This window comes from Eschrichtius robustus, chromosome 14 (assembly GCF_028021215.1).
Source record: "Eschrichtius robustus isolate mEscRob2 chromosome 14, mEscRob2.pri, whole genome shotgun sequence".
Classification (NCBI taxonomy): domain Eukaryota; kingdom Metazoa; phylum Chordata; class Mammalia; order Artiodactyla; family Eschrichtiidae; genus Eschrichtius; species Eschrichtius robustus.
The window spans coordinates 9,801,563-9,815,679 of NC_090837.1; the positions used below are offsets into that span (position 1 = coordinate 9,801,563).

Consider the following 14,117-nt stretch of genomic DNA (forward strand, 5'->3'; position numbering starts at 1 on the left):
TTAGTAATTTCTTTTTGTATTCATGCATAACTCATTTTTCTTATTTTACAAGAGATGACAAGCACTTTAAACATCACTACAAAATTAAATAAAATAGGGCTGAAGCAAAAGACACTTTTCTTCTTTATTGGGTTGTCAAGTACCACATGCTCACTTACTTAAATGAAAGGAATAAAGTTATTATCTAATAAAAAGACTAACATTGCATTCCACTGAACAACCTTGATATAAATAATGTACCAAAACAAAATAATATTTACCAAGTTTAATTTAAAAGACTAATCCAATTTTGCAAATCATTAATAGAAATGTCACCTTACACCTTATTCTGTAAGGTGTTTACTAGGCATCTGGTAATGGATCCAAAAATTCAGAAACATAGTAATATTAAACAAGGGTACGATATCATTTCTTATTAAACTGTCTACATAAAGGTGTGTGCGTGTGTGTGTCTAAGTACACTTGGAAGGATATGCACCAAAATGTTAACCGGTGATTGTAAGGGAGAAGATTAATAGGTGCATTTTAAATCTTTTTGCCTACCGTATTTTTGAATTTATCCGCATTAAACTACCAAAAATAAACCAAAAAAAGGATTCTGGATTGAACTCTTCCTGAGTAGAGAAAATTTCATTATCACTGTTTCTAAAAGGGAAAACAAAGTTAGATGAATGAAACAAAATGAGATGAATTATAAGACTAGATGTTAAGGAAACAAAGAGTAACTTATTAGGAGGAAGAGGGCAGAGGCAATGATGAAAGTGAAGTTAAAGTTAAGGTCAAAGAGATGAAGTTTGTGATCAAAGTCCTTCCTAAGATATCTAGAAAGAGTACAAGGTCAACAATTCTTAGAATGTATCTCCTAATAATTTAAATGTTCAGTGATCTGTTAGCATATTTATATTAAATACACCAAAAAAATTAAAAACAATAACCAGGCTTTCATTTTGTAGTCATTTCTATTCGCAAAGGCTTTTGCTATGACCATAACAATTAATGAATGACAAAAAGGTGACATACAATTGTCATTAACATCTGGGTGCATATTCTTTTGTTTGCATTACAAGTTTAAAAAAACCTAGATAGGATGTAGCTTAAGAATAAATATAATTCATACTCAAAATATTTGGTTCCTTTCGGAATATAAAATATAAACTGTTCAAGGGAAATGAATATAAAATTAGCATTTCTATGCAAGTTTTGTCTTATAGTTTAAAATAACGTATTTAAAATTTGTCTATATTTGGCATAATTGGATTTGGAAGATCTAAAATAACTGAAATAAATTATTGAAGAATTAATGAACTTGCTACAGCAGATTAAATTATGGCTTATTGTGGTAAGGAACAAACTAATTCATTTCCCAGTGTTCTCTTTAGGGTGTGAAGTATCCAAAACAGAACCAGCAACAATCATAGCAAATCTACAGCTTTGCCCCTAGCTGCCCTCATCAACACCCATCAATGAAATATAATACAATCTGTGTAAACTCAGGAGAGTAATTCAGATTTGGTTAAGCAACTTTCTCCTGGTATCAAAGGACTAGCTTTGATGACTAATTCATTCCAGATTTCACTGGACATTAGGTCTAGTATTTTGTTTCTTTGCAATATTTACTATTTACCCACACTTGAATGGACTTCAGGGTCCAAGACCAACTGCTTTTCAAATGGAAATATTCTGGGAAGGTAGTTATAAAAACCATTAGTGCCTCAAATACAGTATTTACTGTACTGGCTGTTTCAAACCAATGAACATCCAATCAAAAGACAAAGTCAGATGTTGGTAGTGAGTGAATATACATTGAGGAGAAAGATTCTGCTTGACATCACAGTATTACTATAATGTCTCAAAGGTGTGGGCACACAAATAGCTATTCTCTAAAAGCAATGGAAATTTTAACTCAAGTTTCAGATCTTATTCCAAGGGGAGTATCCCAGAAAATGGGAAGAAAGAAATGTTTTTTCCACTTGTTATGTCAAGATGTATTCAGAAATGTATAATATGTATAATAAACAATCTTAATAAACTGTGTCACCTAAGACTTTAGCAAACTGGAAAATTATTGAAATGTATACAAATTGCATAAAAGTTAGTGTGATAAATCAGTGGTGCCTTTTCACACATACTTAGTCCTGGTTAAGACAACTAAAGACAAGCCAATGATAGGAGATCACAACCAAAATCATAAGCCAAATCAGTATGTCAATCTTTCAATTAAATTATAGATGGGCTTCTTGAAAGAAATGTTTTTCAAAGTGGAGCAATCACATCATTTTAATTTAAAGAGCATAATCAACAAGAGAAAATTTTAAGTGTGGAAAATTAAGATCTGACAAGTATTTTATTAAAAAAAATAAGCCTTTAATCATGTAAAATTCCTATCATTTGTGAACCAGTGGTAAAGGAGCATGCCTCCAGAAAGAAAACATTAGCAGTGGGTTCCAGGTGACAAGAATGATTGTTGCTGCCTGAGTCCTATTCCTATAAACCTACAAAATGTTATAAACTGTTATCTAAAGTTAAAAAAAAATGAAAGCCTTTATATTCTTATTAGTCACTCAAAAAGTTTAAAGAGGTTTAAAAAATGAAATGTCCATGTAGTTACATGTAATATTAATTTCATTTTCAAAGTGGTTCACTTTTCAATTGTATGAATAAACTTAAATTTCTCTCCCTCTCCAAAAAACTGAAATGCCAATGGGAAAACCTAAATGACAGTACAGGAGTCCTCAGAAAAGTTCAAAACAAAATTTAGATCTTAATAAAACTGGTACTAATTAAAGGTGCATTTTGAAATATATAATATGGGACGACCCATTAATTCTACATTACAAAATATAAGCGGAAATCTTATTTTAAATTCTAACACTGAAAACAATATTATTTTATTACTTTAGACAGTTGCAAAGTTGACTTGCACAAAGTTCTCCGGCCACAAAACTAAGATGGTAATTTTAGCTTATTACTCATATATATCGTTTAATTTTATATAGAATACTTTTCATTTTCATTTTATCACTGTATACTCATTTAAAGTATGAATCTGTCAAAAGCAGATCTAATATTACACAATTCCGACCACTTGAAATAAAGCATGATGCAGAAACGTAGTAGCATTGTAACAAATAGCAATAAAATATGCAATGTCAGTGACCCCCAGGGGTAAGGAGTGAAGCAGAATGTTTTCTTGCTTTCATTACGGTAAAACTTTCTTGCATGCCTTAGGAAGGGTATACCAAATGATGTTACTGATGAGGAAGAGGAGAAAGATACCTTTCTCCACAAAAGATGCTTTTACACACATTATTACATTTTAGTTAAAAAGAGAGACAATGGAACAGAGAGAAATTTCCAAGTAGAAATGATTTGCCAAGACTTATCGAGCAGGTCGGAGAGAGAAATGGATTCATCTTTTCTTTAGATTCTTGACCCTCAATGTCATAAAAGGCAGAGTTATTCTTAAACAGAGCATCTTTTCAGAGCTTAAAAACACAGTAAGAATAGTCACACACATTGAAAAAGACAAACAAAGTGCTTCCTACCATACATCGCATGCGTCTGCTCATGAGCCCCGTACTGAGTTGCTGAAGAAGATACTAAACCAGGCTGGGCATGTGTTGGTGGTGCCATCATTCTAGCATTACCCTGTATTACAGGACTATAGACATGAGGATGCTGTGTTCAAACAAAAAATAAAGAGAAAAACATTAAAGTACCAGATATAGTCAAGTAGATTTTAGTTATGTCTTAACTCCATGGTTTCCAGGTTTCCAGAAACAACTCCTAAAATTCTAAATCCTTTCTTGGCTAGAAAGGATTTAGCCTTTGAAACACTTAAATTGATCAGCAACTTTCTATTAGGTTAAAAACTACCCCCAAATCCTTAGCTGCCTACCCCACTGTTAACGCATAGCACAAAATATAAAGGAAAAACCCCTTTACCATACTAAAAGTTACTTCAATGGAACAACAATTAAGAGTTATTAGGTCATATCAGACTTACCTGAGACTGATAATGTGGCACATGCTGAACAAGAGGCTGATTTGGAAACTGCTGAGGACTATAGGCAACATATTGTGTGGAATAAGCTGGTGGGGTGGCCACAATTGGTGGGCCTGCTGCTGAGGCTGGGTGCATCATGGTACTCTGATGATGTTGGTCTTGCCGTTGTTGGGGCATATTTGGTACTGCAGGAAAAAACGACGTAATATTAGAACACAGCAGCTCCTTATTAGCATAAAATACACGAACATGGTCCATAAGGCTCTGCATGATTGGGTCAAAGCCTACCTCTCCGATGCCATGTTTTACCACACCCATCCCCCTTCAGCCACTATGGGCTGTTTTCCTATCATATATGCTATTCCTCAGACTCAAACCCCAATCCCCTACTGCCAGGTTGGAAAATTTTTACTTGTCCATCAAGTGTCAGCTTGAAAGCAACATTCTCAGAGAGATACTCTGTGATGACCCCCAGACTTCATCAACTCCCTGTAATTACAAGACTCTTACAGCACTACGAAACAACATTTCCCTCATACTTCTCATATAATCCCTGTTTGAGACACTGAATTATGCCATTGCTAGAGAAGGGCACTGGATTTTATTCAAAGAAAAACAAAAGTACAACAAAAAAGCCAAAACAGAACCAACGCTTATCTTAACTCCATCTTTCTAAATTTCCTACCACTGAACTCTTGCCTTCTCAAACATAGCATCACACACTACCATGTAGCGCTTTTAAAAAATTGTAATAGCTCTTTTAAAACATTACTTTTTGTCTTTTATTATTCCACACAAATTTCTGCCTATAATCCGCTCCATTAAAGCTCTAGTTAACAATTTAGCTCAACTGTCATCTCCTCTGTATCATCTTTCCCAGTCCCCCACAAAAGAGCTAGCTGCATGCTCTGTGTACCTTTTCCTCACATGTTTATTACAGCACTGACTCTTGTCTGTGATGGGTTTATGGTGCTATGTTAACCAAGCCACTTGAGGAAAGAAGCTGTGAACCACTGCTTACAGCAAGACACAAAGAATGTGTAACTTCATATGTTCACAAAATCATCAAAACTGACTACACAGGTAACTGCTAATGTAGAGACAGAATTTGTCTTTTTTTAAAAATATTTGAAATTTTTTGCTAAAACTTTAATGACTGTTGCTGATACTTAGGAGAGCTAGTTATACACTGTGCTGTCTAGTCAGAAAAGCAAACTTGAAAACAGAGAAAACCAATTAGGTAATATTGTTCTGAATTTAATCTTGAGATTCCCACATACTGAAAAAGCACACCCTTCTAGTAAAGAAAAGCCACCCCAAACTCAAATATCATTTTTATCACATGAAAGTTTGTCTAATTAAGCTAAATAAGCTTAACTTACTCACTATCACTATTTCTTTTCATACGTTACAACCCTCACATATTAAAATTTTTTTTCAAAAAGCCATTCAAGTTTACTGATTTTTAAAAATAAAAAATTCTAGTTATAAAAACAATGCTTGGGACTTCCCTGGGGGCTCAGTAGTTAAGAATCCGCCTGCCAATGCAGGGGACACAGGTTCGAGCCCTGGTCCAGGAAGATTCCCACATGCCGCGGAGCAACTAAGCCTGTGTGCCACAACTACTGAGCCCGTGCTCTAGGGCCCACGAGCCGCAACTACTGCAGCTACTGAAGCCTGCACACCTAGAGCCCATGCTCCACAACAAGAGAAGCCACCACAATGAGAAGCCTGCGCGCAGCAACGAAGACACAACACAGCCAAAAACTAAAAATTAAAAAAGAAAACAAAAAACAAAACAAAAAAAACAATGCTTGAACAAAATCTTAAAAGATAAAGTATACAGAGATATACCTGGTTTTATGGTTGTATTACCCCTCACCCACCCAAACTGAATCTACCTTAATCTTAAACCACAGTTTAGACTGGCCATACTTCAGCCATTTCATTATGTCAATGGTTTTCAACTGGGAGCAATTTTGCCTTTCAAGGGTCATTTGGCAACATCTGGAGACATTTTTGGTTGTCACAATTAGAGAAGGGGAGGATACTACTAGCATCTAATGGGTAGAGGCCAGGGATGCTAATAAACATCCTATAATGCATAGACCCCACCCCAGTCTAACCCCACACACAAAGAATATCTGTCCCAAAATGTTCCTGACTTCAGCATATCTTCAAATACAACTCAATTTTTCTCAAAAAAATTGGACGCAAAAATGGTAACACTGCATTACGCACCAAGAAGACAAAGAGGTGGTTTTGTGCAAAAAGGCACTACTATCATGAAGGAAAGATATGCCTTATATGATCTATGGCTGCATTTCAGAAGCAAGTCCTTAATTTTCCCTGTTATTTGAAGAGTAAAGCAGCAGGATATAAGATTAACATAAAGATGGCAAATAGCCTTCATATACATAGAAGATGCAATGGAAAAGATGAACCCACTTTACATTAACAATAAAAAAAGAAAATACCTAAGGCAAAAACTGAAGAAACACATAAAACCTTTAAGAGAAACTTAAAAATACCACTGAAGGGGCTTCCTTGGTGGCGCAGTGGTTAAGAATCCACTTGCCAATGCAGGGAACACGGGTTCAAGCCCTGGTCCGGGAAGATCCCACATGCCGCGGAGCAACTAAGCCCGTGTGCCACAACTACTGAGCCCATGTGCCACAACTACTGAAGCCCATGTGCCTAGAGTCTGTGCTCCACAGCAAGAGAAGCCACGACAATGAGAAGCCTGTGCACGGCAATGAAGACCCAACACAGCCAAAAATAAAAACAAATAAATAAAAAAAAGAAACAAACAAAAAAAACAACTACTGAAGGTAGAGAAGCAGATTTAAACAAGCAGAAAGGCATCATTTGTTCGTGGATAGGAAGACAATATAAAGATAGCAATTCTCCTCTAAGTTAATTTCTAAATTATATATTTATAAATTTAATGTGGTTCTAATGAAAATGCCAATTGGCAAACTGAATATTAAAACCCAGGAGTTCATACTAATAGAACAACAACAACAACAACAACAAACCCTCACTGGTCAACCTTTAGGGACAACAGGAAACCAACTCATTATTTTGAGAACTGCCTTGAAATGATGGGCAGTTTAGCTGCCTTTCTTTCACAAACTGTACCTCACGGTAACCAAATAGTTCGACAAGGTAAAGTTTTTCTTTATAGAAATAGTCCAGCTAATAATTGAAAAAGAGATGACAGAATGAGAATGCCATTTTGCAATCCTTAATGAAATAATGAATCTAGCGCTAGACAGTGATTGTCAGTGCTGCTAAAACAGAGAAGAGCTGGTATGAAAAGTTATCCTGGATAGATAAGGCAGCCAAGTTACTCCTACTATCCAAAAAAAAAAAAAAAAAAAAAAAAGACAGAGGTAAGACACTGACTCCTAATAAAAGTACACACATCATCTATGAAACAATCCAGGTTAAGTTTTAAAAAATACAAACTAATCTTTCTTATCTACAATCAGTTCACAAGGATTACAGGGGACAGAGGAACACTTTAAACAATATCACAGGGACACAATCCATTAAATTCAGATGGTGGGAAAGAATATAGGACAAAACAAATTAGATTTAAGTAAGATAGAAAGGGAAAAAACTAAGGAGAAACCTATAAGAGAGAGTTAACATTGAGAGAAACCAATCAAATGAAAAGTGAGGATTCTGGATTGTGGCTCAACAAGCCAACTATTAAGAAAAATTCATAAGACAGTAAGAAAAACTTGTGCTCTACACATTTGATAGGAAGAAATAACTGCTAATTTTTTTAGGTGTGAAAAATGGTATCTTAACTATGGTTTAAAAAAAGAAAGAGTCCACAACTCTGTGAGGGTATGAATGAACAAAACATGTCTTTAAAACTGCCGTAATAAAAATTTACCACAACATAAAACAATTTTTAAAAAATGACTTAAACATGATAAACAAATGCAATTTGTAAATCTCATTCGGACCCTAACTGGAACAAATTAACTGTAAAAAAATACATTTTTAAAAAATAGCCACAGAAATTTGAGAATATAAGGGAATTACTGTTAAGTCTTTTTGGTGTGATAACGGTATTGTAATGTTTTATGTTTGTTTTTATAAGACCCCTTATCTTTAAGAATTTTAAAATAAAGTATTTACAAATAAAATGGTGTATCCGGGATATGCTTCAAAACAATCTGAGAGGAGAGAGGTCCTGTAGATGAAACAAAATTGGCCATGAGTTTCTTTCTTTCTTTTTTTTTTAATAAATTTATTTATTTATTTTCTTTTTGGCTGCATTGGGTCTTCGTTGCTGCGCGCGGGCTTTCTCTGGTTGCAGCAAGGGGGGGCTACTCTTCATTGCGGTGGGCAGGCTTCTCACTGCGGTGGCTTCTCTTGTTGCGGAGCACGGGCTCTAGGCTCAGGGGCTTCAGTAGTTGCAGCACACAGGCTCAGTAGCTGTGGCTCGTGGGCTCTAGAGCGCAGGCTCAGTAGTTGTGGCGCACAGGCTTAGTTGCTCCGCGGCATGTGGGATCTTCCCGGACCAGGGCTCGAACCCGTGTCCCCTGCATTGGCAGGCGGATTCTTAACCACTGCGCCACCAGGGAAGTCCTGGCCATGAGTTTCTAACTATTAAAGCTGACCGATGAGTACTTTTACACTACTGTACTAGTCTAACTGCTTATTTGTATATGTTTGAAATTTTCAGGAATAAAAACATTCTTAAAAGCCAACTGATTTTTTTTTAGTAGTCAACCTGAATATCAAGTTCATATGGAAAAATAAACAAGAAAGAAAAAAGTCAAGAAAACCTGAGGGGGGAAAAAAATCAATGCTGTGAGTGGATGGATGGGAAAGTAGTCTTAACAGATAGATAGTTTAACAGAATGGAAGAGAAAATCCAGATATAGATTTAACTACACATGGACACTTAATATATGATGAAAATGGCATTTCATATCAGTCTGTTCTCTGATCATAATGGAATGAAAAATAAAAAACGGAAATACTCAAATATTTGGAAATTAAACACACACTACTACCACAACATAATAAAGGCCATATATGACAAACCCACAGCCAACATCGTTCTCAATGGTGAAAAACTGAAACCATTTCCAGTAAGATCAGGAACAAGACAAGGTTGCCACTGTTACTCAAACATAGTTTTGGAAGTTTTAGCCACAGCAATCAGAGAAGAAAAAGAAATAAAAAGAATCCAAACCAGAAAAGGAGAAATAAAACTGTCACTGTTTGCAGATGACATGATACTATACATAGAGAATCCTAAAGATGCTACCAGAAAACTACCAGAGCTAATCAATGAATCTGGTAAAGTAGCAGGATACAAAATTAATGCACAGAAATCTCTTGCATTCCTATACACTAATGACAAAAAATCTGAACGAGAAATTAAGGAAACAATTCCATTTAGCATTGCAACAAAAAGAATAAAATACCTAGGAATAAACAGTCCTAAGGAGACAAAAGACCTGTACTCAGAAAACTATAAGACACTGATGAAAGAAATCAAAGATGACACAGACAGATGGAGAGATATACCATGTTCTTGGATTGGAAGAATCAATATTGTGAAAATGACAATACTACCCAAAGCAATCTACAAATTCAATGCAATCCCTATCAAATTACCAGTGGCATTTTTTTTAGAACTAGAACAAAAAATCTTAAAATTTATATGGAGACACAAAAGATCCCAAATAGCCAAAGCAGTCTTGAGGGAAAAAAACGGAGCTGGTGGAATCAGACTCCCTGACTTCAGACTATACTACAAAGGTACAGTAATCAAGACAATATGGTACTGGCACAAAAACAGAAATATAGACCAATGGAACAGGATAGAAAGCCCAGAGATAAACCCATGCACATATGGTCACCTTATCTTTGATAAAGGAGGCAAGAATATACAATGGAGAAAAGACAGCCTCTTCAATAAGTGGTGCTGGGAAAACTGGACAGCTACATGTAAAAGAATGAAATTAGAACACTCCCTAACACCATACACAAAAATAAACTCAAACTGGATTAAAGACCTAAATGTAAGGCCAGACATTATAAAACTCTTAGAGGAAAATATAGGCAGAACACTCTATGACATAAATCATAGCAAGATCCTTTTTGACCCACCTCCTAGAGAAATGGAAATAAAAACAAAAAAAAACCAAATGGGACATAATGAAACTTCAAAGCTTTTGCACAGCAAAGGAAACCATAAACAAGACGAAAAGACAACCCTCAGAATGGGAGAAAATATTTGCAAAAGAAGCAACTGACAAAGGATTAATCTCCAAAATATACAAACAGCTCATGCAGCTCACTATCAAAAAGACAAACAACCCAATCCAAACATGGGAAGAAGACATTTCTCCAAAGAAGATACACAGATTTCCAACAAACATGTGAAAGGATGCTCAACATCACTAATCATTAGAGAAATGCAAATCAAAACTACAATGAGGTATCACCAGTCAGAATGGCCATCACACCAGTCAGAATGGCCATCATCAAAAAATCTACAAACAATAAAAGCTGGAGAGGGTGTGGAGAAAAGGGAACCCTCTTGCACTGTTGATGGGAATGTAAATTGATACAGCCACTATGGAGAACAGTATGGAGGTTCCTTAAAAAACTAAAAATAGAACTACCATGTGACCCAGCAATCCCACCACTGGGCATATACCCTGAGAAAACCATAATTCAAAAAGAGTCATGTACCACAATGTTCACTGCAGCACTATTTACAATAGCCAGGACGTGGAAGCAACCTAAGTGTCCATCAAGAGATGAATGGATAAAGATGTGGCACATGTATACAATGTAATATTACTCAGCCATAAAAAGAAATGAAACTGAGTTATCTGTAGTGAGGTGGATGGACCTAGAGTCTGTCATACAGAGTGAAGTAAGTCAGAAAGAGAAAAACAAATACCATATGCTAACACATATATATGGAATCGAACAAAAAAAAAAGGTTCTGATGAAACTAAGGGCAGGACAGTAATAAAGACACAAACGTAGAGAGTGGACTTAAGGACATGGGGAGGGGGAAGGGTAAGCTGGGATGAAGTGAGAGAGTGGCACTGAAGTATATACACTACCAAATGTAAAATAGATAGCTAGTGGAAAGCAGCCGCATAGCACAGGGAGATCAGCTCAGTGCTTTGTGACCACCTAGAAGGGTGGGATAGGGAGGGTGGGAGGGAGACGCAAGAGGGAGGGGATATGGGGATATATGTATACATATAGCTGATTCACTTTGTTATACAGCAGCAACTAACAGAACAATGTAAAGCAATTATACTCCAATAAAGATGTTAAAAATCAAAACAAAACAAAACACTATTAAATAACCCATTGGTCAAAGAAGAAATCATAAGACAGAGAATATTTTGAATGAAATGTGAAACTAAAACACATCAAGTTTTAGCGATGCAGCTAAAGCAATGATTAGAAATGTACAGCTTTAAATGCTTCTATTCTAATAAAGAAAGTTTTAAAATCAATGATCTAAGCAACTGCCTTAAGAAACTAGAAAAGGAACAGAAAATTAAATCCAAAGAAAACAAAGAAAGGAAATGATAAAGAGAAAAATCAATGAAAGTATTGGGTTGGCCAAAAAGTTTCTTTGGTTTTGTTCTGTACAATGGCTCTAGTAGCACTTAGCTGCCTATAACTTCACTCGAAACAATTTTGTTAGATTGTATTGTGGCAGCTGTCACATCAGCATGCATTTTTAAAACAACTTATCAAAACTGGTGAATTTTTGTGTAGTCATTTTAATATTGAAGATGGAAGAAAAAAAGCAACATTTTCAGCATACTATGCTTTATTACTTCAAGAAAGGTAAAAACGCAACTGAAATGCAAAAAAAGATTTGTGTAGTGTACGGAGGAGGTGCTATGACTGATTGAACGTGTCAAAAGTGATTTGCGAAGTTTTGTGCTGGAGATTTCTCGCTGGATGATGCTCCACGGTCGGGTAGATCAGTTGAGGTTGATAGCGATCAAATCGAGACATTAATTGAGAACAATCAACATCCTACCATGTGGGAGAGAGCCGATACACTCAAAATGTCCAAATCAAGTGATGAAAATCATTTGCACCAGCTTGGTTATGTGAATCGCTTTAATGCTTGGGTTTCATATAGGTTAGGCGAAAAAAACCTCCTTGACTGTATTTCCACATGCGATTCTCTACTTGAACGTAATGAAAACGTTCTGCTTTTAAAACAAATTGTGATGGGCAATGAAGAGTAGATACTGTACAATAATGTGGAATGGAAGAGATCGTCGGGCAAACAAAATGAACCGCCACCAACTACACCAAAGGCCAGTCTTCATCCAAAGAAGGTGATGTTGTATAAAGGGTGGGATTGGAAGGGAGTCCTCTGTTATGAGCTCCTTCTGGAAAACTAAACGATTAATTCCAACAAGTACTACTCTCAATTAGACCAACTGAAAGCAGCACTCGACAAAAAGCATCTGGAATTAGTCAACAGAAAAAGCGTAATCTTCCATCTGGATAACGCAAGACCACATGTTTCTTTGATGACCAGGCAAAAATTGTTTCAGCTTGGCTGGGAAGTTCTGATTTATCTGTTGTATTCATCAGACACTGCACCTTTGGACTTCCATTTATTTCGGTCTTTACAAAGTTCTCTTAATGGAAAAAAATTTCAATTCCCTCAAAGACTGTAAAAGGCACCTGGTACAGTTCTTTGCTCAAAAAGGCAAAAAGTTTTGGGAAGTTGGAATTATGAAGTTGCCTGAAAAATGGCAGAAGGCAGTGGAACAAAATGGTGAATATGTTGTTCAAATAAAGTTCTTGGTGAAAATGAAAAATGTGTCTTTTTTTAAAATAAATAAATTTATTTATTTTATTTTATTTATTTTTGGCTGTGTTGGGTCCTAGTTGCTGCGTGCTGGCTTTCTCTAGTTGCAGTGAGCGGGGGCTGCTCTTTGTTGTGGTGCGTGGGCTTCTCATTGTGGTGGCTTCTCTTGTTGCGGAGCACGGGCTCTAGAGTGCTGGCTCAGTAGTTGTGGCGCATGGGCCTAGTTGCTCCACAGTATGTGGGATCTTCCTGGACCAGGGATCTAACCCCTGTCCCCTGCACAGGCAGATTCTCAACCACTGGGCCACCAGGGAATTCCCTGTGTCTTATTTTTACTTAAAAACTGAAGGAACTTTTTTGGCCAAGCCAATAGAAGCTGGCCTTTGAAAAGGTCAATAAGTCTCTAACAAGACTGATCAATAAAAAAGGGGGAAAAGACATAAATTATCAATACCAGAAGTGAAAGACAGAGCATCACTACAGATCCTAAAGACATTAAAAAGATAAAGGAATATTATGAACAACTTTATGCCATTAAATCTGGTAAATTAGATGAGATGGCCAGCATTAACTTGGTATCAAGATCCTACAAAGACATTACAAAGCAAAGCAAACTACAGACCAACATCCACCATGAACACAGACAAAAACCTCTTTAATAAAATACTATCAAGTCATATCCAGGAAAACATATAAAGATAATACACCATGACTAAGTATATAAATGGGGTGCCAGGAATGCAAAGCTGGTTCGATATTCAAAAATCAATCGGACTTCCCTGGTGGCACAGTGGTTAAGAATCCGCTGCCAATGCAGAGGACACGGGCTTGAGCCCTGGTCCGGGAGGATCTCACATGCCGTGGAGCAACTAAGCCCATGTGCCACAACTACTGAGCCTGCGCTCCAGAGCCTGCGAGCCACAACTACTGAGCCCGCATGCCACAACTACTGAAGCCTGCGTGCCTAGAGCCCATGCTCCGCAACACGAGAAGCCACCGCAACCAGAAGCTCATGCACCGCAATGAAGAGAAGCCCCCGCTCGCTGCAACTAGAGAAAGCCTACGCGCAGCAACGAAGACCCAATGCAGCCACAAATAAATAAATGTATTAAAAAAAAAAAAAAGCCACTGAGGTGTTCAATTAAAAAAAATCAATGTAATTCTTCAAAATAACACAGCAAATCAGAAAAACCATATGATCAGCATAAGAGATGCTGAAGTATTTGACACAATTCAATAACCATTCATCACTAAAAAACAAAA

General features: G+C 36.5%; 1 protein-coding gene across 12 annotated transcripts in view; it reads right to left on the bottom strand.

Annotated features, from left to right (window-relative positions):
* ATXN2 (ataxin 2) overlaps window positions 1–14,117 on the bottom strand; it is a 137,492-nt gene that overhangs the window by 18,839 nt on the left and 104,536 nt on the right. For all 12 annotated transcript variants that reach the window (XM_068563246.1, XM_068563239.1, XM_068563237.1 and 9 more), the window contains 2 exons: window positions 4,007–4,191; window positions 3,546–3,678 (listed from right to left, as the gene is read on the bottom strand). In XM_068563246.1, coding sequence (XP_068419347.1) covers window positions 3,546–3,678; window positions 4,007–4,191 — 318 coding nt within the window. The remainder of the gene's footprint in view (window positions 1–3,545; window positions 3,679–4,006; window positions 4,192–14,117) is intronic.